The 23,939-nt window shown below is 35.8% G+C and overlaps 1 protein-coding gene across 2 annotated transcripts in view; it reads right to left on the bottom strand.

Annotated features, from left to right (window-relative positions):
- Window positions 1-23,939, bottom strand: part of LOC111517964 (monocarboxylate transporter 12) — a 502,474-nt gene that overhangs the window by 28,743 nt on the left and 449,792 nt on the right. For both annotated transcript variants that reach the window (XM_074182742.1, XM_074182743.1), the window contains 2 exons: window positions 21,187-21,355; window positions 10,614-10,778 (listed from right to left, as the gene is read on the bottom strand). In XM_074182742.1, coding sequence (XP_074038843.1) covers window positions 10,614-10,778; window positions 21,187-21,355 — 334 coding nt within the window. The remainder of the gene's footprint in view (window positions 1-10,613; window positions 10,779-21,186; window positions 21,356-23,939) is intronic.

The raw sequence follows: 23,939 nt of genomic DNA, 5'->3' as shown, positions 1-23,939 counted from the left end.
TTTAATCCAATAACTTGAACATAGTTCGATGTGGTTGTCGTCTTTCGGGATATAATTTTAAATACATTTCCGATGTCCTAACACTGTTTCTATCCTATTTGTAATTAATTTGTATATCTCTTCTCTTCATTCGTGAAAGCGATTTTTCGCCAAAAATTCAATGACTTGTAGAATAACAAAATGTCATTGACACACATCAAATCAAGAAACATTTAGAAACATCAAAATCAATGCCTATTATGATAAGAATTAATTTTTTTCAATATCTCCAATTTTTCGAAAAAAAAATGATAACTTATGATACATAATTGAAAAAGTAAAATCTATTCAAAACAGAAAGTATCCAATGTAGAGCCCATGAGAAAAAGTAAAATTGATGATGGTGGCTGGGAGACGAAACATCAGATAGCAAATCTGAAAACAACATTATGTAGCAGGGAAAAAGAAGCAATGTGAAAGTGCAATTTATTTTCGAATCCTTTGAAAAATGAAGCCAGAAAAAAATAGAATAATTTTCCGAAATTTATGTTTTTCGGGATATCTCTGGATATACTCGGAATTTCAGAACTTTTTCAAAGGCATATTGTTATAGTCTATTTCAAAAGAGTGTAGAGTAATAAATCATGAAGTGTCATAAAATTTGCCTGAATTTCGTTGTCGTCCATGGGCGTAGGCAAATCTTAGGATTATTAAACTTAATAATTAAAGTAAATTAAAAATTACAGACATAGATAATAATAAAAGGCCATTTTTGGGAAGTAATTTGGTCTAAAACTAAGTACCTACATGTATTTAGGTAAGTAAAATTTCTTAAAAAAAGATTAAGATTAATTTTAGTGGTTCTTGTAAACTTATTTAATATGCAATTTGGGTTCATATACTTGAGCATGATTTCTCAAAAAAGGGTTAACACTTAGTTCCGAGGTGCCATGTCATTATAATAATCCCTTTTTGACCCTGCCCACCAATCATGCAATACCTATTAAACCCAGGTAATTAAGAAAAAGGGTTTAAATATATTGTAATGGTGTCTTAAACATTCGAGTTATAATAGTAATTGTTACTACACCAATTAAACGTACAGTGATATTGTGATATAGAAATAGTGAAAAAGTTATAAAATGGGGACATTTACTCCAAAGAAAAGAAGTGTAAAAAATTCTCCGCTATCTGTTTGCGAAAAAGTTATAATTTTAAATGTATATGATTGCATAAAACACGATCACCCTAGTTTGTCTGTGCAAGAAAGTGTTGAGCGATGTGCCCGAATGACTGGAATTGGACAGTCCACGATTTTTAAATTATTGCGAGAAAGAAAGATATCAGGCCAGGTAAGTCCATGCAAGAGAAAATCAGGAAGACCAATAAAAATCTTAGATGAAGACACCAAATGTGACATTCGAAGAAAAGTTCATTCGTTTTATTTTAAAAAGGAAATACCCAGTCTTGAAAAAATATTTATCGAGATAAGCCAAGATAACGATATTCCTTTGATATCCAGAAAACTTTTATGGAAAACTTTAAAAAGTATGAATTTTGCCTGGGAAAAGCACAATCGAAAGGCACTATTACTGGAAAGTGATGAAATTGTTTGCTGGAGACGAAAATATTTGACAACTATAAAGCAGTACCGCAGAGAGCAAAAGAAAATTTTTTATCTTGATGAGACGTGGATAAACGAAGGTTATATAGTCAAAAAAATGTGACAAGATAAAAATATAACAAGTTCTCGCCAAGCTTTCATAGAAGGCCTTTCGACGGGTATTAAAGTGCCTTCGGGAAAAGGGAAGAGGCTTATAATTGCTCACATTGGAAGCGAAGACGGATTTTTAAAAGAAGGTTTGTTAAGCTTTGAGTCGTGCCGGACGGGAGATTATCATGAGGACATGAATTCGGATGTCTTCGAAGACTACTTCGGTGAAATGTTAAAATTTCTTTCAGCTGATTCGGTCGTGGCTATGGATAATGCAAGCTACCATTCAAGGCGCTTAGAGAAGGTACCAACTTCAGCTTGGAGAAAGCAAGAAATTATTAACTGGCTGTCAAATAAAGGTATTCAGTTTGAGACGAATTCAGTAAAGAAGGAACTACTAGCCATAGTAAAACAACATAAATCTCGCTTCATGAAATATGCCGTAGAAGATGTAGCAGAAAAGTATAAAGTAACTGTGCTGCGCCTACCGCCATATCATTGCGAATTAAATCCTATAGAACTTATATGGGCACAAGTTAAAGGATATGTTGCAAGGCACAATACCACATTTAAAATGAAAGATGTCAAGGTATTGTTTGATCAAGCCATTATGGAAATCACATCAGAAAACTGGCAAAAAGCAATCCAGCATGTTTTAAAAGAGGAAGATAAAATGTGGGAACTGGACAACTTGGTCGATCAGGTGGTTGACCCTATAATTATAACACCAGGGGATGATGACAGTTCTTCGGATGAAGACTATACTGATGTAGAATAATTTAATTGAATTGTAAATATACTGTAGCGGGATAAGCAATCTGGACAGAGACTAGTGTATCAGTGACAGTGACACTTTTGCTTAGGTTAGGGTTTAGAATTAAGGGTAGTCTGAATAATTATTTTCTCGGAAGGTTCTCGAAAATTGTACCTAGTAATCTCTAGAACATTCAATTAGGGTATAAATAGAGTGTTGTTAAACGTTAAGGGAAGTTCACAGTTTTAGTATTGTTCAAGTGTCAAATTGTAATAACGTATCCAGTAAAGTTCTTGTCGTTTTTGTGAATAAATTGATTTAAAGTCCCCACAAGTGTTTCAATACGTAAAGTTCGTTCGTGTGTGTTTGTGAGTATTTCCCGATTTCGGTTCGTATATATTTTATTGTTACATTTTATATTTTTTTAATAACACTGTTCTGCTGTATTAAATTTTTATTTCCTTTAATATAATTTTTATGAATGCATATTCTTTTGGCAATTATCCCACTAGCGCGCCTCTGGCTCAGTATTTATCCGTCGATAACAATGGACAAATCCCTTAAAACAGGGTGATACCTACCTGCTCTTTATGAAACGACATAATTTTGCAATGCGGACTAGGGAAGTGACAGAATTTATTGACGGATCACCCTGTAGCGCTTTTGAATACTTAATGAGATTTTATTACTCTACACTCTTTTGAAATAGACTATAGTCAGGTAAATGCACAACTTTGCCCCAATTCAACCATCTTCATATCTCTCATTCTTTCCGAAATCCCAATGATGAGGATCACATCTGAAACAACCTGTATACTGATCGAAGGTGATTTTGACTCTATACATTGATGGTGTAATTTTTTTAAAAACTTCTTTTCAGCTTATACCGGTACTCGTTCGGGCATTTTTGTATCACTTACACTTTACCCAAACTATGCGCTATCTCCTATACCATTTCTTATATTTTGACTTGGAATCGTAGGTGAACATAATTGAACTTCTCGGTTTAACATAAAAATAAATAGTAACAACAGGTAGGAACCGCTTTTGATTCTCACAGGATCGCTAAAAAACAAGTGCGAGTTAATAGAAATTATCTCAAGGATCTATATATATTCTTTCATTCAGAGAATCACGTCCTTTTTGGTAGCGCTACATCCATAACTTCGAGTAACTAGTAAGACGACGAAGGCGACATTATCAGTGTTCCGCCAGGGAACTTTCCTATCAATCAGTCGGTTAGAGACATTGTTGGGAAACACCGGGGAAGGTAAAAGCTTTTGATTTAATATGCCGCAGAGGTGAAGAAGATATAGTGTCCCTATCGGAATTCTATAAGATACGACTGGAGAAGATAAATCATTCGCCGAATATTGTTCAGGGATCGTCGGTAATTTTATCTTTGGAAGCGGTTTGGTATTCAGGAATGGGTAGGCGAGAAGGGAAGTAGACAAGTCGCAGAGGAAGTGACAAATCTTCTGAAAATTCGATATCAGCCAAAAGGCTGTAACTGCTACGTGGATTTCGGTTTTGCACGTATTGTATTACAGAAACCTCATAGTTGAGTAAATGAATGAAAATCTAAGACGATGATTAGTCTTCGTCAAGTGTCAGCTAATATTTCACATTCAAACATAAATTTTATACGCTGAACAATGTACGGATAATCATACGAAACATAAATATTAATTTTTGTTAATGGCGTTAATTATGATTTTCACAGCGGCAATTCAAATTACAATTTGTACAGCTTACTGTATAAATTAAAACTGATTCGATGTTTACAAGGGCGACGACCTACCACTATATACATATAGTGTCTCTCACTTCTCATGGAAACACCCCCGTATCTTCCGTAATATTCGAGGTAGAACGATGAAACTCTCTGGACTGATGGAAATGCTCAAATTGCACCTACCACCTGAATGGGGTTGGCCAAAGTGATATACACTGTCCGCCACTCGCGATGGAACACCCCATTTTTACGGTAAACATATAAGGGGGCAAAATAGGCTCGAAGTTCCTTCAGATTCGTGATCAGAACTACCAACTTACTACGATCTCATTTTTTTCCTGAAAAAATTTCAGTACTGAAAATTCCGAATTTGTCTCCCTTCTTATGGAAACACCCCCGTATCTTCCGTAATATTCGAGGTGGAACGATGAACCTCTCAGGACTGATGGAAATTCTCAAAATGCACTTACCACCTGATTGAGGTTGGCCAAAGTGATATACACTGTCCGCCACTCGCGATGGAACACCCCATTTTTACGGTAAAACATATTAGGGGACAAAATAGGCTCAAAATTCCTTCAGATTCGTGGTCAGGACTACCAACTTACTAAGATTACACTTTTTTCCTGAGAAAATTTCAGTCCTGAAAAATCCTAATTTGTTTCACTTCTCACTTCCGTAATAATTGAATTAGATTTTTTTTTGGTTTTGACATTAAAACATGAACGAAATTGTTTAAGAGAAACTCGACTTTCGTTTTCACATAAATAATTTATATTTTATTCTGTTGTCAGGAAAGTTATTCCTTCTCAATAAGAGAGAAAATGGTAATTTTGTAAGAGGAACGGAAACATGTAATCAGTGAGGTTTTAGGATGGTTAATGTGAGTTCATATTCTCATTTTCCCATTATTTAAAAAAAAAACAAGGATATTTTGTGGCGAAAAATGTTATGTAGTTCAAAATTCTTTCGAAGTACTACTTTCAAAATCACATTTTCAATTAAAAAACAAAACAATCAATTTCAAATGATTCAACTGTTGACAATTTTATATTTTCGTGCCTTCTATGAAATTTTCCTCCAATCGAACACATTTTTCTATGCGCCTTCTATTATTTCCTCCAATTCTTCTCAGTTCTCTAGGTGTGATTTCTCTACACGCTTGTATAATTCTTGCACAGAGATCTTCCTTATTTGTTGACCTATCCTCATAAATATCCTCATGAATAAAAATCCAGTGGAGTTAAATCTGGGGATCGTGGTGGCCATACTACGAGAGGGCTATTGTGTCCTATCCATTTCATAGGTAGATTCCTATTCAACCAAACCCTTGCTATGTCACTATTGTGAACTGGTGAACCATCTAACTGAAAAATCATGCTGTGTCTCACATCCAAAGGTAGTTCTTCCAATACATCGGAAAATGCATTTTCGAGAAAATCAACGAATAGTCGTCCGTTTGAATTTTGATTGAAATAAAAAGGCCCGATAATATTTTCGTTCAGCATACCACACCACACATTAACTTTCTGAGATATTTGGTCTCTACAATTCACCACCCAATTTGGATTTTGGTCAGCCCAAAACCTCATGTTCTGGGTAGATACACCATTCGTGGTAAAGGTAGCTTCATCACTGTATGAGATATTCTTTAATAAATTCCTGTCATTGAGATGATTTCCCTGCATCCATAAACAATACTCCATACGGCGGATTTCATTTCCTCCGTGCAAAGTATGTAAAAATTTGGTTTGAACGCATGCATTTTATGCCTCTTTAAACACCTTCATATTTTACTGCGGCTCATATTGAGTTGAAGCGATAAGTTTCTCAAACTAATTCTAGGATCAGCTTGATGAGCCGCCAATATCGTATCATCATCAATATAACGTTTTACAATTTTTCTGTCCTTTGTTACTTGGCCGGTGCTCACGAATAGATTATATATTTTATGAACAGTTCCAGGGTGTACAGCTACCTCTAGCGGGTGTCTTCTATTAAATTCAGCGGCCGCTTCACGATAAAACCCCACCCCTTCACCAACAATTAAAACAATTTCAATTTTTTGCTTGAAGTGAGAGACGTGCCATATTGAACTTTGTCAATCAAAATGAGCTTATATCAGTTAAAATGGGAACTTCAGAAATATTAAAAAAACAGGAACTCACGAACAGCAAACAACTGGAACACAGGAACAATATCCAACACAAATACAGGAATAGTAAACACAATGGGAACAAAAACACGGCAGAAACAACAGGAACAACGGTGAATCAAAGAACAACAATACTAGAAACAACAAATGAAATGAAAACTGGTCTGGGGGTTAATACAAAAAGATCTTCCAACAATATTTTAAGGTTGACAGTAAATATCAATGAGCAACTGTTTTCCATGGCGATTTCAGGGCACCGCATGATTCAATGAAACTGATGTAATTCAATCCCTTCAAATGATTTCAGACAACAATTAAGCAAATAGGTAAAATAATCTAAATGCTACCTGTTCACCGAGTGCGATTTTTTCTTTAAAAATTAACAGTTGTTTCGGTGTTGCAATTAGTATGAAGATTAATTTTGTTTCGGATGGTGAAGTGTTACCTTAATATTTTGATAAAGGACCCCGCACATTTCTTATGAGAAATGGCTTGCCTTGAATTTTGCCAAAATTTTGATATGTTGTAGTTCTTGATGTGCTGATTGAAAGTATCTACAGCCAAAGCTCAGAATTGTACAGTTTTCGTGATGTGAACCTTTGAATATAGATTTTTTCCATTTTTTGCAATTTTTGCTGATCAATCGAGAGCTCTCACTTCTGGTTGAATAATCATCAATATCATCAATCTATAAAAATGTGTGTCAATCTCATTCTCCAGAAACAAAAATATAATCAGAAATAATTACTTTGAAAATCAGTTCCAGAAGTTGAAGACTTGGGAATAATTATGGACTCGAAGTTGTCATTTAATTCACATATAGAAAAAACAGTCAATAAATGTAATAGTATTAAAGAAACTGACAAAATTTTAGAACGGCAAAACCTCTCCTCAATTTATATTATGCATATGTACATAGAAGGCTCTGCTTTGCATCGTTTGTTTGGAATCCTCAGTATCACATAATCATAGATCGTATTGAGAGAGTCCAAAACAAATTTCTTCGCCACATTAGTCACAAATTGAATTTTCCAATTACGAATAGCGATTACAGTCCCATTATACGCCAATACAATATTATGCCTATGAAGGATAGAAGCACTGTTACGGATCTCATCATGCGTTTCAAGTTGATGAAAGGATTAGTCCACTGCCCAGAGCTTCATTCCAAAATTGAGTTCAATGTTCAGGGTAGAACGTTGAGGCGTACAGAATTCTTTAAGCTGACTTGCACAAGGACAAATGCTGCTCAAAATTCACCACTTTATAGAATGCTTAAAACCTTCAATGAAATTTGCAATGATATTCAATATTTTGAAATCTCTTTAGACTGTTTCAAACGCAGGATGAAAACAAATTTCATTGATAAGTTGTGATCATTTCTGTAGTCTCTGTCACTCTAATAACAATTATGTTATTCTTCGATTCTTTCTCAAAGCCCACTTGAACTAAAATTGTAAAGTGGGTTCTCTATTGGATTTGTTAATCTGTTTGTAACCCCTATATTGGTAAATAAAGAAATATGGCTATCGGAAACAAAGATCAACGCGACCTTCTATCGTATGCCACCCATATTTGGAATAGCGCAATCGAGAAACATGGTGAGTCGAAAGCTGATGCGCTTAATATTTCTAAGACCTTTGATCGTGTGTGGCATGAAGATCTGCTGGCTAAAGTTCGATGCTTTGACTTGTGGCATCATTTCTATGTATGGCTCTTCAGCTTCTAGAAAGAACGTTTCCTGGCAAGTGGCCGTCGATGAATATATCTCGAATACTTTCACCATCAACGCTGGTGTTTCCCAGTTATCTCCAACCCCCTATTTATCGTATATCTTCGACTTATTGGAAAAAAACAAGAATCCAATATATTGCTTGGCTGACGACAGCACAATTGTCTCGTCATTCCATTTGGATTCCAGGACATCAGCTACGGAGGCACATCTTCGCCGGCAACAGAAGGTTGCATATCTTAATGAGGATCTAGAAGTGATTTCGAAGTGGAGTGAAAGCAACCAGGTTTAATTCAATACCACAAAAACCCAGTCAACGGTTTTCTACAAGAAGATAAATGTCTCCGAACCGGAGACAATTCCGCTTTCTGCTTCGATAAGTTTGTTGGGGGTTACAATGGTCAGCAATATGTCATGGCACAATCATGTCGCTGGTAATGCAAAGGCTGCTTCTCAAAAGCTTGGAAAACTGCTTCGAACCAGAAAATTATACACACCTCAGCAACTTTTTAAGCTTTATGAAGCCCAGATCAGACCTTCTTTGGAGTATTAATTGTTCTCATGTATGAAGCTCTGCCCCCAAACATAGCCTGAAGTTGCTGGATCCCATCCAGAAAAGAGCCATCAGCCTGATTGGAGACGCGAACATCACGTGAAACCTTGATAGCTTGGAACATCGACGAAAGGTTGGAGATTTGTATGTCTTGTATAGATACTTGCCAAGTCACTTTCACTGGAGGTGTTCAAGTGACTTGGCACATTTGATTCCACCAAGAGCAGTACATATCAGAAAAACGTGACGGACTGTGACTGCTCATCGTTTTGAGGTTAAGCTTAGTACACCTCGAACTTCACTGCTTAAGAACTCTTTCATCTCGAGAACGGCGTTTGTGTGGAATAAGTTTTCTGAGAACGTTTTTCCAGATGGATTTGATATCCAGCGATTCAAATCCAATTTGAATAGCTGCTTTCGCGCAGGCACCGCTCTGAGAGGGCCTTGGGGATTTTCTTGCAGTGCTTGTGTTCTGTCCTTGAAAAAACAGAAAAACTCAAACTCGATGTGTGAGTGCCGCAGGGCCCAGGTCCTGTCCTCTTCATACTCCACGTTAATGATATAGAAAATATTTCAGGCAATGAAATTTACACAGCATAAGCTGACGATTTTACGTTAATTCTATCAGGTTGAGATGGTAACCGCCTAGAAGAAAAATGAAATGTATATTTGAATGAATTAATTGCCTACTGTAGCGATAATGACTTTCATATCAACCAGTATAAAACACAAATCATAAGGTTTCATACTAGATAGAAAATGTTTCAGCAAAAACTCACTTTCACATCTGATAAAGGCAGTACCGCAGAAAACTTAAATTTTTAAGTGTATATGTTGATGACTTTTTCAGCTGGGAATCTCATTATGAACAGTTAGTGCCGAAGTTACGTAGCATCACAATTCTTTTTAGAAATTTAAAAGATATAGTGAAACAAGTGGTATTTTCATTTCATCTCATGTTTTTTCATTATTAGTGGGTGTCATAATTTATCTAGTGAAAATATCACATTTGAGTGTTACTCACATATCTAAATAGAAACATCAGTTAATTCGAAAGTTTCGTCAATTGATTCAGTTTGTACATTTCAAATTCCAAAGTTATTCAAATCAACCATTCAATAACTGATAAACGAAAAATTAGTTGAAGCTGAATTCTTTATTCCAAGTGTAGTTTCAATCCAGTCTAGTGTGAACAGTGTAGAAAGGTGAAGTTTTTTTTCAAAATTCTAGTACCTGACTACATGAGTTTTATTCAGTACATAATATTAAAGACAGAAAAATCAATTTCTTCATATACCTAATCAGTTTAAACTTTTCCAATTCAGCAATATTATATTCACTTCGGTCGGTCGGTAGCCGGTCGATTCGACGTGGGTGCTTTATTCACTCACTCAAATTGACCGCCGTGTCGGTCGGTGGTTCAATCCCCAGGCTGAACGATCAATTTCCACTTGCCATCGTCCAACCAGTGTTAGGAATCACAAGTTAAAAGGTAGGACCTTGTTAGTCCTTAGCTTGCACAAGTTTCGAATTCTGAGGGTTGTCGTTTGTAGGGGTGCGACAGCTGGTTAACGGAAAACAGATTTTGAAACAGACTTCTTTTAAAACTTTCAGATTTGCATTTGTGTAATGAATTTTATGTATTCATTGTAGCAATTCATCATTGTTATATCCTGAATATGCGAATACGTTTTTAAGAAATAAAGAAAAAACAATAATTCTCATAAAGAGATCATTTTTCATGTATATTCTGCCGTTTTTGATCGAATGATCCTGTGAAATATACTCCACTTTCGGCTACGACCATATAAACTAGCCTCAAGTATGTCAGCGAATGCATAAACAAGGATTTCATGAAAGAAGCAAACGCTCGACTGCCTCTCGAACTAAAAACTTCCGTCAATAGTCCACTCAAAGAACGTTATGGAGGATCAAAATATTTTGACCTATCTTGGCGATACATTATCCCCAATCTAAAAGTTCCAACTCACCCTATAGTGTTCCGGATGATGAGCGACATTGTGGAAATCCCGAGTCCACTTCCAGATACTATAAAGATTTCCACAAATTCTCTTCTTCTCTTAAAGTACTGGGCAACCATCAGCGTCGAGCAATCCCTGGTTATCCCTACGCCTATGCCGACTACGGTGCCATAGCTGCAACAATAAATTTCAGATTAGGTCTTTTCATCCGCATCACGGAGGGTGGATAATATTTCAGTTTGAATCTTTTTTGTTTGAGTTCGTATAAATTGTTGATAATTTAGAGGAGCTTTGATTTTGGATATTCGGGGACTCATTAGGGAGTTGAATCACTCAATGTCTTCACTGTGGAAAGAAATTCATTTGGTCAACTTTATAACAGAATTTTACTGAATTTTTTGTGTTATGATTAATGATTTACCAACACGATGAGTTTCAATATAAATGTCACATAATCAAATATGTCTACTGCTCAACTTTTTTTCAAGAATTGTGTGGATGATTTTTCGGTTTATAACCTTTCACAGTCTGAAGAATAAACGAAGCCGAATCAACAAAAAATCTTTTGGGGTTTAATAAATTGCAAACTGGAAAGTTCATTCCAAAAAATTACTGTGTATTCAAAAAATGTTTCCTAAACACAAAATAATCAATGGAAAAATAATATTAACATAATTAGCTTTCTTCAGAATGTTAACGTTTTGGAAAACTAACTTTCTTCGTTTTCGAAACGAAATAAATTCGCTTGAAAGGAAGCCTCAATCGGAAATGCGTTTGTTTGATAAACGTCAAAAGAATGGAAAGTCTAGGTGCCGAATTCGATAGTCTACATGAATACATATAAAGGATGTTATCCAATAATTTAATTCAGGCTCATATTTCCCATAATTCAAAACCGTGATTATAAATACTACAATCAGTCAGTCCAAAACTGATCGTTCCAGTATTCCGCCAATTGGGTTGAGCATCTCTTGGACAGATACAATAAACAAAATGTGAAATTCTGGACATACTTACCATTCGCCTGTCTTTTGCTATCGAAAATTTTTATGGGCACCAATAATATCGTTCGTTTTTTGAAAAGGACAGGCTTGGACATGACTCACAGAACGAATAATAATTTAAAGACGAAACTTCACTTTTGAATAGTTTACCTGTGGTTCTTGCTGAAAACTTTGTATTGGACAAACATGGAGCACCTTTTGCCGAAGAATAAAAGAACAGAAATAGTTTCTTCAATATGAAGATCCATTCTGCATTTGCAAAACATTTCTTGAGAGAGGGACATGAGTGGGACTCAACTCGTATTTTTCAACAATGGCCACCTAACTTTATTGAAGCGGCTAGATGCATGAACAGTACGTCGCGTATTCTTTTCAATTTCAATTGAATTGCTATTATTCAGAATACTGAATGTATTATCATACCAATAAGTATCGATTAAGATATTGACATTTCTGAATATCATATAAAAATTGTTGATATTCAAGTTGAAGGATTGCCATCTAATTTTCGTGAAGTTATTGAATCAGTATGAATCAAGTTGTTGCGCTTGATATTTCTAAGGCCTTTGATCGTGTGTGGCATGAGGGTTTGTTGGCCAAACTTCGATGCTATGGCTTGTTGGATCATTTATGTGTATGCTTCAGCTTCCTGAAAGAACGTTCCCTGCAAGTGGCCATCAATGGATATCTCTCGAATACTTTCACCATCAACACTGGTGTTCCTCAGGGGTCCATATTGCCTCCAAACCTCTTTTTATTGTATATCAACGACTTATTCGAAAAAACCAAGGAAACAGTATATTGAGTTGGTTAAGGCTTTCGCGATCTAGATTTTCAGTGTTACGATCTTCATTCGGGTCCTTTCTTGTTGATGCGTTGCTATTGGCCGAATGTTATTACCTGTTGATGACGTTACATTGCATTTCATTGTTGCCACCCCAGCATCCTTAAGTATGGGATTCCAAATCCGGTTAAGCGTTATCTCTTCCTCTTTTCTGTTGAAGTTCTCCATATGTTTATGGATTTCTATGGCTTCCCGTACAAGCCGACTGTGGTATCCATGATCGGGTGAAAGTAGTTTCACATCTTTAAACAGTATCGTATGATCTCATTCACTAAACGCGTGTTCTGCTACTGCCGATTTTTCTATTTGACCCTATCTACAGTTTCTCCGATGTTCAGCCTTGTACCCATGGATCTTTTGGTGGTGCCGATATAAACTTTTCCGCAGTTGCATAGTATACGATATACCCCCGCAGCTGATAGTGGATCTCTATTGTCTTTCGCAGATCTCAGGCTTTGTTATATTTTCCTAGTGGGCTTGAACACCGTTTTTATGTTATGAATCCTTATGATTTTACCGATTCTGATTGTAACCCTAGGGATATACGGTAGAAATGCACGTACAACCGTTTGAGTTTCCTTCCTAATTTGACTTGTAGTCTTCAGTTTCATGGCCTTGTTGATATCGGTTACACAGTATCCATTCGATCTTAAAGTCACTTGAATATGCTTCAATTCTTCTTGTAGGTGTTCCGGTTCACATGTTCTACGGGCACGTTCCGTCAGGATGATGATAATTTCCCGCTTTTGACTTGGATGGTGGTTCGAAAGTGCATGCAGATATCTGTCCGTATGCCAAAAATTGACACATATGGACAGATATCTCCATGCTCGTTCGAACCACCATCCAAGTCAGACCTCTTAACTGATCAAAATAAACATAATCGGTGCTCATGACAAGACATGTTATGATGGTTTCTGAATCTTGATTATTTTGAAATATTTTACATAAATTCCTAATTCTGAGAAATAGTTTTTTTGAACATCTATTTCCTATTCTAGAAATAACTCTACTTTTTATGGTGAATAGAGGCGTATTGTTATTATTATTATATCTTTACCTGAGTTTGCCTTGGTCCAACCAACAACCACTCCCCACACCGTGGAGTGAGTGATCACTGGGTCAGAGAATTATGTGCCCTGACCAAGAGCAGTGAGCCAAGAATGACAGACTTCTGCATTTGTTCGGCTTAGATGTCTATTCTAAGATTCGAGAGAGGGCATCATTCCACCAAGGACTCCAATAATCAGAACAACCATCTTGACAAAGTGGTCTGGGTAGAGTCTGAGGAGTTCGAAGAGAAAATCTCGATATTTTATCCGATTTTCCTCTTTTTTTGTGCAATATTTGTTTTACCAGGAGCTGAAAACTCCCTGAAAAATATATTCTCGCTCTGGTGGTCGGGAAGGACTACATCAGGCTTATTAGCTTGTACGAGCTTGAGGGTGAGGAACGAATATTTTCAATAAATTCGACACTTCTCATTTCGCACAACGGATTAAATATGCTCGGAGCGCTGGGCAACACCGGTGTCTCTTCAATACCGTAAGAGTGCCGTAGGTAGTAATGAAGCATTCTCAGGGTCGCGTTATGCCGATGGATACTGGCCGAGACCGCATATGCTGGACGTGCTGACAGCAAGTGTATTAGGGTCTCGGACGCCATGCGGCAGACCCTGCACCTTGTGTCAGGAACCTCTTTACCCATCACGCGACTGCGGTAGACTGAGGTGTTGAAGACACTATCCTGGCAGGCCAAGATGAACTCCGACTTCAACTCACTTGACCTGAGAAAAGCGAAGGTCAGGCGCTTTGATGAGCAAAAGTCTTCATTGTTGTTGAAGAAGACTCCATGCAATGGCTCATCCTTGTGTTCCCGCAGGAGTAAAATGATTTCTGCGGCTTTTATATGGGCCTTCTGCTGAACGCGTTCCAATTGGGTGACAGAGTTGTGATCACCTTGTTCAGTGTCGAAAACTAAACCGAGTTCACTAGCTGTTTCAAAGAGAAATACTCCAATTCGTGTTCTCTCATGGTCACGCACCATCCAGAGGAGAGAATCCAAACTACTGACGACTTAACAGGCTCGATCCAGTACCATTCTGTCATCTAGACAATCCAAACTCAAAAGTCCATGGCCTCCCTGTTGTCGGAGACCGTGGAACGGACGATTTGGAATGCAAACTTCTATGGAGGTGCATCATTCTTCGGGTCTTTACGTCGAGTTGATACAGCTGTATTATTATTGTCGTTATTATTATATACTAGTACTATGTTGCTGTATCGATGCTGTTCCAATGTTTTGACAGAATCAGATTCAACGAACTTAGGCGTGCGCAGCGTCATCTAGTGGCGAGTTACAGAAAAATTGATAGCCTAAAAACCTCTTCTATAAAAAATTATTTATACATGTCAACTTCCATCGCGATCGGTTGATCATCCATTTTTATATATATGATTCCTCGTAAACCAAGATCAAGTGATTGAAATGTGTGCACCCCTATTGGTTTTGTTAATTTTGCTATTGGGCAAACTCTCATGTGTATAATAATTTGAGATGAAATCTCTCAACCTACGGTCTCTCGATTTCATGAAATTATCATATACAGTGTGTGAACCTGTTTGTTCATAAAACATAATACCTATACATTTCATTTTTTGAATTTATAGTACGGCTTGAATTATTGATAACGAAACCAACTTTACAGGGTATAGCAATAAAATTTCAACTGTCATTGTCATACGTTTATAAATTGATTAAATATAGTATATAACAGAAAATCTAGAAAGTTCAGTCCCACATTGTGTATTAACGTTCATTATACCCATTATTATTGCTCATTGCTGATGGCCATTGCTCAGCTTTGTGAAATATTTTAGGAATTCCATAACGACTTGAAGATGACAGTCTCGAATTCCTTCAGATCATGAATTACTGTTGTCTCGTCTGTTTTTTCGATGTCAATAACAATAAAGACACAGCAGTTACATATTGAAAGATCCCATAAATCGATTACATGGAATACTTTTCGTAGAGAGTGACAGGTGGTTAGTATGAGTCTGATACGAAATGAACTGTAGAAATGTAGCACAATTCCAAACATCAATAAAAAAATCGCAATAAATTATAAGTGAGTTCTGTGCTGTCAGTGAGAGAAATAGGTTTTCATTCAATTGTATTGAGTTGCACAAAATTGCTATTGAAGTTTTAGAAGCATATGAAAATCAATTATTGAATCTGTTTCACTTTCTAATAGAATACTTTTGATGAAAAATCAGTGTATATTTGGCAGTACTCAAAAATGAAGCATTTTATATAAATATATAAATATATTTCTCATGAAAAAATACTTTGATACCAGGTAAAATTCTTGATATATTGTTTATGTGGTAAATTTTCGTTTTGAGGACACCCGTCGATTTTGAAAAAATGTTTGCGTGTACGCGTAGATTACGAATTCGAAAGAAAAAAGCGGCGCTCTCCCTTATTTACAAAGTTACGGCCCTTCAAAGTTCTGAAAAGGGCGGCAACTTTTCAGCCTTCTTTTTCACAAAATAAACTATTTAAAAACACAAGCATCTATTCACTAGGTCACCTTGACACCTTATTCCTCCTTCTTTGACACTTTTCACTTCAATAATCAACATTTTTCCAATAAAAATGTTAAAAAATGTACGGAGCTGCTTTTTGGTTACAAATCTCTGTATTTTACGTTTTTAAGGTCAGTGGCATGGTTGGTATGACTGATGCAGTCCATATTCTAAAGTAATTCAAATGTTTTTTACCTTCATTCTTTAGATCGTAAATTGGTTTTTGGTGGTGTACTACGAATTTGAAATAGTAGGCGACGGCAAATACCAACCGCTTTTTTCTGAAATGTCACTAGTAACTAACCTACGAATAGAATAATGTCACCAGGAGAAGCATTCGTTTTTAAATTAAGTTTTTTATAAGAAAAATATTTATTATTGAAGTGAAAAATGTCAAAGAAGGAGGAATAAGGTGTAAAAGTGACCTAGTGAATAGATGCTTGTGTTTTTAAATAGTTTATTTTGTGAAAAAGAAGGCTGAAAAGTTGCCCTTTTCAGAACTTTGAAGGGGCGTAACTTTGTAAATAAGGGAGAGCGCCGCTTTTTTCTTTCGGATTCGTAATCTACGCGTACACGCAAACATTTTTTCAAAAACGACGGGTGTCCTCAAAACGAAAATTTACCATTCATGATTCATGCAGACACCTCACTACTGATTTTAAGTGAATATTGAACTGACTTAATGTGATAACTGAAACGGGTAATTCATTGGTTCAACAATATTGACCTTCAATTGAGTGAGGTTGATATTTCAACACGTATGGATTTCTACATCCCTGTCATTCGTCCATATGTCTTCAGGAACAAACCATCATTATGGAATAATGAAGATATCCATCATTCCATTCAACCCAACATAATAGAGGTGTACGTTAATCCAGATAGAAATTCAATATAACCTACAAATCTCCACCTAGTAGTAAACTTTTTTTGCCATCTACCGAACTACTTCAATCAAATACAAAAATGTATTCAAAAATCAGTTGAAATTTCGTTGAAACGAAGGCCAATGTCAATATTCCTTGACAAAGTGTTTTTCAGTTCTCCTTTCTGTTATTCATCTGATTATTCATTTGCTCAAAGTTGTTTTTGGAGTATAACATATTCGCCAAACCATTTTCAATTCTGATTTTTGTTCTGATTCCAATATCTGACTAACCACGGTAGCATTTTCCAGCTAGTCTCTAACTTAGGCGGGCAACCCATCACACTATCTTGGGCCCCCATCATAACATTGCCTGGCTGCCAACTTCATTCCCAGCTTGTACACAGCCATCAAACACCTGAACTTTCAGCCCAGTCCTACCTTGACTGATTATGTAAAGTACTTTGACAAGTAATCATTAAGTCTACGGATATTCTTATACAACGTACGTTACCTAAACGAAATGCACATGACTTGAATTGAGTTCATCACAGCTCCATATAACATTACACATTTTTAAATTTTTCAGTTAGTAACAGAGAACTCCTGCAGGGGGTGCTTGAGATAATTCTGAGATATGTGTATCCATGTCGAGAGGATGTTTGACTCTGCGGGACTTTGTTGTAATGGACCTTCTTACCCCAACTACTCGTGGGATCCTTTATGAATCATGAAGTAACCAACGAATCCCACCTTGAATCCTCAAGAGAAATATGTGTACATCAATTCAACGACCCCAACCTATCTTCCTGTAACATCGGATCAAGAGCAAACGCTTCACAGTTCTACAACTTTTGATCCTGTGAAAAACCCAGGAGGCCAAGTGGTGTAGCCAGGAAGCACCTCTTCAAGAGAAGAGCAGGATATCTCGTAAATCCGTCTTGCACCATATTTTGGAGGAGCAGAAGCAGAATCTGCATCATGAAAAGAGACGAACTCTTCCTGAGAAGATCAGTAGACACTCATGCTCGAACGATAATTCACACAAAGCACAGGGTAAGAAGCCTTGCACGATTGATTTAATGTGCTGTCAGATATAAATCCAGGTGAGATTCCGGATTTGCACATTTTGGTCTGGGTAGCTATGAGGATCAGGAAAGTGTTTCCTGGCTGGTAGGTATACTTAGTACCCTACAACCATGCAGGGGCTTTTCCCCGAATACGTTACAGGAGATTCACTCCTAAGTCACAGTTTTGTGTTCCTCACCTACCAAACGAAAGTATTCGCAGCCTGATTGCTGATCAGGTCGTTATTAGATTGGGGAAAATCTACCTGTCAACGTTCGAGTGAATCATTCCTCACCAGGAAATTTGGGCCCTGTTAGCAAAGAACACATCATGCGCGTACCCCGCCACGAATCGAATAAGCTATTTGGCAGCGTTTTACTCTTACCAGCTGACTCACCAAATGTGAGAATCAGCGTTGTTGAGAAGCTGAACCTATTTGGTCGAGTTCAAATAGATGTGAGGCACAAAAAACCCTTCAATACAATAACTTTTTCCAATGATCAGATCTGTAACACTCTTTTCGAAACGCGTTTCACCAATCAAGTTGGCGTCTTCATTGGCGTTGGTGAACTTCATTTCCTGATGAGATCTGTGGATTTGAAAAAGTGCTCGTTTTGAATTCATTCTACCACAGAAGTTCAAGTTTTACCTTTTACAACCAATCTCTTGTATTGTAGTGGAGAGTCGATTAGATTCACTCAATTTGGATGTACCTACCTTATTTACTGAGCCTTAGGGAAACAAACGAAGAACACCTCATATTTAATATTTCAAAAATAAAAATAATTTATAATACAGGCCGTTTCTTTTATCATGTGGCAGCATTGCTACATTCTGAACCGTAACAAATACGAAGAAGATTAAATGGAAAAAAAAAGGTAACTGTCATTGGGAACAATACAATGGTCAAAGAAAATTTACGGAGACTCATGCCCTTCTCGAGTTATATCAGGAAAACCAAAAATGCTGTTTTTCGTTTTTTTTTTGAATGGAATTGTTATTTCGGAGAATATCAAGAAATGGAAAGAAAAAATATTATTGTATTCCAAGTGTACTATGACGATATATCAAATATTCGATGAAACGTTTCGTGTCAACATGGCCACCATCAACTTTTTTTTAAAATACGGACCTGCCTTTTTTATTACAGATATTGATAAAGCGATAAATTCACAATCCAAGGGTATATCATATTTGACATTTTTATAGCGTTTCATTTGAAATAACCACCATCATGAGTGACAACAATCAAACAGAAAAACAATTTATTTCATCATGAACTTTTGGGAAAACTGAAACCAATATGGAAAATCAAAGCTATATGGCAATCTACATCATATGCTTGAATTGACGACCTCTTTGTTGAATGCACATAAGTTGTCGGTCCAGACAATTTCTGTGGCGATTTTCTAGCATAATTTTTTCAGATGGTCGATAATTGTTTAAAAAACTTTATCCTATATGTATTCTCAGACAAAAAAATCTGGAGATCGAGCTGGCCAGTTAACTGGTCCATTGTTTCCAATCCATTTTCTTGGGAATATCATTGCTGCATTATGGAAAGGAGCACCGTCCTGTTGAAAATATTGTATTTCATGGCGGATATTAAGTGGCAGTTCATCTAAGTAGCTATCGATTTCATTGAATAGAAAATGAAGATACATGTCACTATTCAAATGATCATCGCAAAAGAAAGGACCAAGGATGTTTGCTTTCACAATTCCCAACCAAACATTTATTCCGAACCTTCCTTGGAAATTGGTTTCCCAATGTATTATTCCACCTATAGTGGATATTTCTATCGAACCAACCATTGTTGGTGAATTTTGATTCGTCCATCCATTTTTTCACAAATATTTCCAACTTCCTTATTTCTACGTCTTAACCAGTTCGCAAATCGTACTTTCCTTCCATAATCCCTTTCATTGAGGTGATGAACTTAGCGTATACTGTAGCATTCATATTTGTTTTTTTTTTCAAAAAAGTTCCGACGGATTTTACAGAAATCCCCATTTCGTGGGCAAATTCTCGTCAACAATAATCTTGATTAGCATAATTTTTGTAACTGGCCAATCCTAAATAAAAAAAAAGATGTTTTCACTATGTAAATTTTTATGTGGTAATATTTGCTTACCCATTACATTTATTTGATTCCTCACACTTCCAGTAACCACACATTTTCTTGTTTTCTTCTTTTCAAATGCACCATAGTCCCTCAAATTTTTTTCTAATCGTCTAAACATTTGGATGTTTGGAATACGGTGATTCGGGTATAGCTTAACATACATATTTCTTGCCAAAAGAGGATTTCTATTTGATTTTGCATAGCTAAATAGCATATCAATCCTTTTATCATTTGAATACATCTTTGATATGTTCATAAACGTCTGACAGTTCTCAACAGATATCAACAACGTATTTATTTTTCCTGCCATAGAAACCAAGCAGAACTTACGCGTTCAAGATGGTAAATAAATTGAGATGTTATTTAACCATACCAAATTATACCACAATCGAATTTTGACCAGAAACTGATATTTTCGTTACTTCCAGCATTGAGAATTATAAAAATATCACGAATCATAATTGATTAGGGAGAAATAAGCTTCGAAAGAAGGAAAACTGCAATACAAAAATTCACAAAACGAAAAAGTACGAATTTTCATTGTGTCAAGGTACCTACTTGTCGAATTTATTGATTTGTCTGAACTATATTTTGAAGAAATCAAAACAATTTACAAAAGAAGTAACGACAGGACCGTAATTTAAAATTGTTGTCACTGATGATGGTAGTTATTTCAAATGAAACGCTATAAAAATGTCGAATGTGATATACCCTTGGATATTGAATTTATTGCTTTATCAATATCTGTGATGAAAAAGAAAGGTACTTATTCAAAAATAAAGTTAATGTTGGCCATGTTGGCACGAAACGTTTTATGGAATATTTATCATTACATCGTCATAGTACACTTTAAATAAAATAATATTATACTTTTCCATTTCTTTATATTCTCCGAAATAACGATTACAATCGAAAAAAACGAAAAAGAGCATTTTTGCTTTTCCACTTATAACTCGAGAAGGGCGAGATTCCCCATAAATTTTCTTCAACCATTCAAGTGGCCTGTATAATGTGTACATTTCGTACCCGCTCATTATTTTGAATACCAGTTTCTTATTAAAGTTAATCACATACATTTTCACTCACCTAAAGAATAACTGATGGAATTGAGTAGCAAAGGATGTGAACAGGCATCCTAGAGCTGTGATGAGGCCTCCCATAACGGCAGTCACTCTGGTGGATTTGCGTCTGCAGAACGCTATCGTTACAGGGGAGATGAGGAGGGCAACGCCGGTAGACATTGCACCCAACCATCCTGAAACAAAGAAAAGAGACCATCAACAGAAACCCGAACATATACTGATATACTGTTTCATATTGTATTCGAAATATTTCATGAATCAAACTGTCTGTAAAGCACTCAATAGTTCTTTGATTGAAGCAAACGATATTTTTTTGCTCAGTTTCATTGGAAAAGAGGAGTATGGAAATCTTCCTGGATTTTATGAAGCGGATTACCCCCTTTCTTTCAGATCTTTTAAAAAGAAATTCCACTTTGCCATTGAGGTCGAAATATAACTTTTTCACTAGTTCTTATGAACGACAAAGGAAACAATCTAAAAGAAGCAAATTCGTATTGTGATCCAGTGGCAACAAAATATTACGAATAATCGAAAATATATTTTCTGATCGTTATACAAATTATGAAACAACAAAAATTTATTGGCGCTCCGGGGCGACTTGATTGATTTAAGTGGCGCATTTGCTTTTTCAGCAGCAGGAAAACCCGGAAAAACCTGTAGCACCACATCATCTGAAGATCTTGATTTGCCAATGTCTTCTCTTTCATAGAATGAAATGTAGGGTGTCTTCAGAGGCATATATTCAAGATATTGCCAGAATATTTAGTGATAATCTAAAATTCATAAACGTACTTAGACCAATCATTTTATCTATTGAGGCTCCAAATAGTGAAATTGCTGATATTATGATAGAAATTCTGACTCAAGCACACATTTTGAAAAATGATAATTATATAAAAGATTCCTTTGAATTTGCTTCTTTCATCAACGACAAATATATTCCAACAGGGTACAATTTCGAAAGTCTTGATGGTATGCCTCTTTTTGGCAACATATGTATAGAACCAATCGAAAAATGAATATTCAAGAGATGGATCTGTGTAATGAAAAAATGCTAAATCAACCACAATTGACTTCAAGAAATAACTGAACTCATTTTCAACTCTTGTTACTTTTCATGTGAAGGAAAAGACTACAAAAAAATTTTAGGTTCACCCTAGGTGCAAAACTTCAATCAATACTGCAACAGTACATTACGGATGATCTTTTTGATGAAATACTGTTTCAAATTTGCATTTCTTAGAAAAATTGCTGCTGATGCCATTTGTGTCACTAGAAATTCTTACTTTACTACAAAACATGAAAATGATGCTACTAGTCTCTTTTCTCAATACAAATATAATTCTCAGAGATAAGAATTTCATTAAAAAATAGTAAGAATGAAAAATAATTTCATTGTAAAATATAGTAACTGAATAATTTATTCAAACAAATCAGTTAGATTACATTCACTTCTATCACATCTATCTGCCACATTACGTGGCATTATAAAATTGAACTAAATTTCTCTTTTAGTTATATTTTCTTGAAGTAAACATATGTCATTAAAAATCATACCAAAAGATGATTTTTCAGTAAAATTAATTCTGCTTGGGACGAATGACCTTAGAAATCAGCATGTTTGTTCAGTGAAAAAATCATTCAATATTTTTGAATCATATTATAAATCAGTTCCAGTTCTGCAAAAGTTGAAATGAATCCATCTGACATATCTATAAGAATGAAGTACTTTGATAGAGTTATATGAATTTCCGATACAGCGATCTGGAATGTTAAACAGTCACAATATCAATTAGTTTCACTCATATATATGTTGAGAAAAATTATCTGGAATACGTAAATCAAATACTACGAATGCAAATTCAATTCTTTACTTTAAAGTACTTGAATGGAAGTCATTCACTATTTTTTCCAATTGAATTATTGCGGTACTCAAGTTCCTTATCAGAAATGTGTCATTCTGATACCAGAAACTGTGTAATTGTTTTTGATAAAGGAAATAATGGAATATTTTACCAATCTGCTAATTGAGGCAGATGATCATTTGTTTTCACAACGAAGGAACACGGTTTCAAAATAGCATTTGAATAAAGATATATTATTTCAGGTGATGAATTCAAATATCTAACGTATTGATAGAAAGTGAAGTGAAGGATTTGTACAAGGTTATTCTCTGAAAATGGAACTTTTAACGGGTGATAGTCAACTGTATTTCCAAACATACGCCAAACTAACTGACTATTATATGGAAACACATATAGCTGAGACACCAGCAATCTAATAATAACACTGATGATCTTCAAACATGACTCAACCTCTGACGGAAGCACCAAACTCTCACGAAAGCTCGAAATAGATGAATACTTCAATCTAGCAGACCCCTATTATAATCTTCATGCAGTCGTTGTTCACTGTGGTTCGGGCGTTGAATTTGGTTATTATTACGCCTTGGTCAAAGACGAAACGGATTGGTTCAAGTTTGACGAAAGTTGTGTCACTTAGTGTTTTGGCGATCAATTGGAGCCTCTGGAGACACCCTACATTTTGTTTAATGAAAAAGAGGACATTGGCAGATCAAGATCTTCAGACGATGTGATGCAGCTTTTTCCGGGTTTTCCTGCAGCTGAAAAAGCAAATGCGCCACTGGAATCAATGGAGGCGCCCTGGAAGGGCCAATTAATTTTTATTGTTGTTTCACAATTTCGTGATTTGTATTACTTTCATCCTCTAGAAAAAATATGAAAAAAGAGAAATGAA

The sequence above is a fragment of the Leptinotarsa decemlineata genome, unplaced genomic scaffold (genome assembly GCF_025532065.1).
Source record: "Leptinotarsa decemlineata unplaced genomic scaffold, Ldec_3_MD MMD2_tig00026328_RagTag_RagTag, whole genome shotgun sequence".
Lineage (NCBI taxonomy): Eukaryota > Metazoa > Arthropoda > Insecta > Coleoptera > Chrysomelidae > Leptinotarsa > Leptinotarsa decemlineata.
This window is presented reverse-complemented; position numbering and strand designations above follow the sequence as displayed.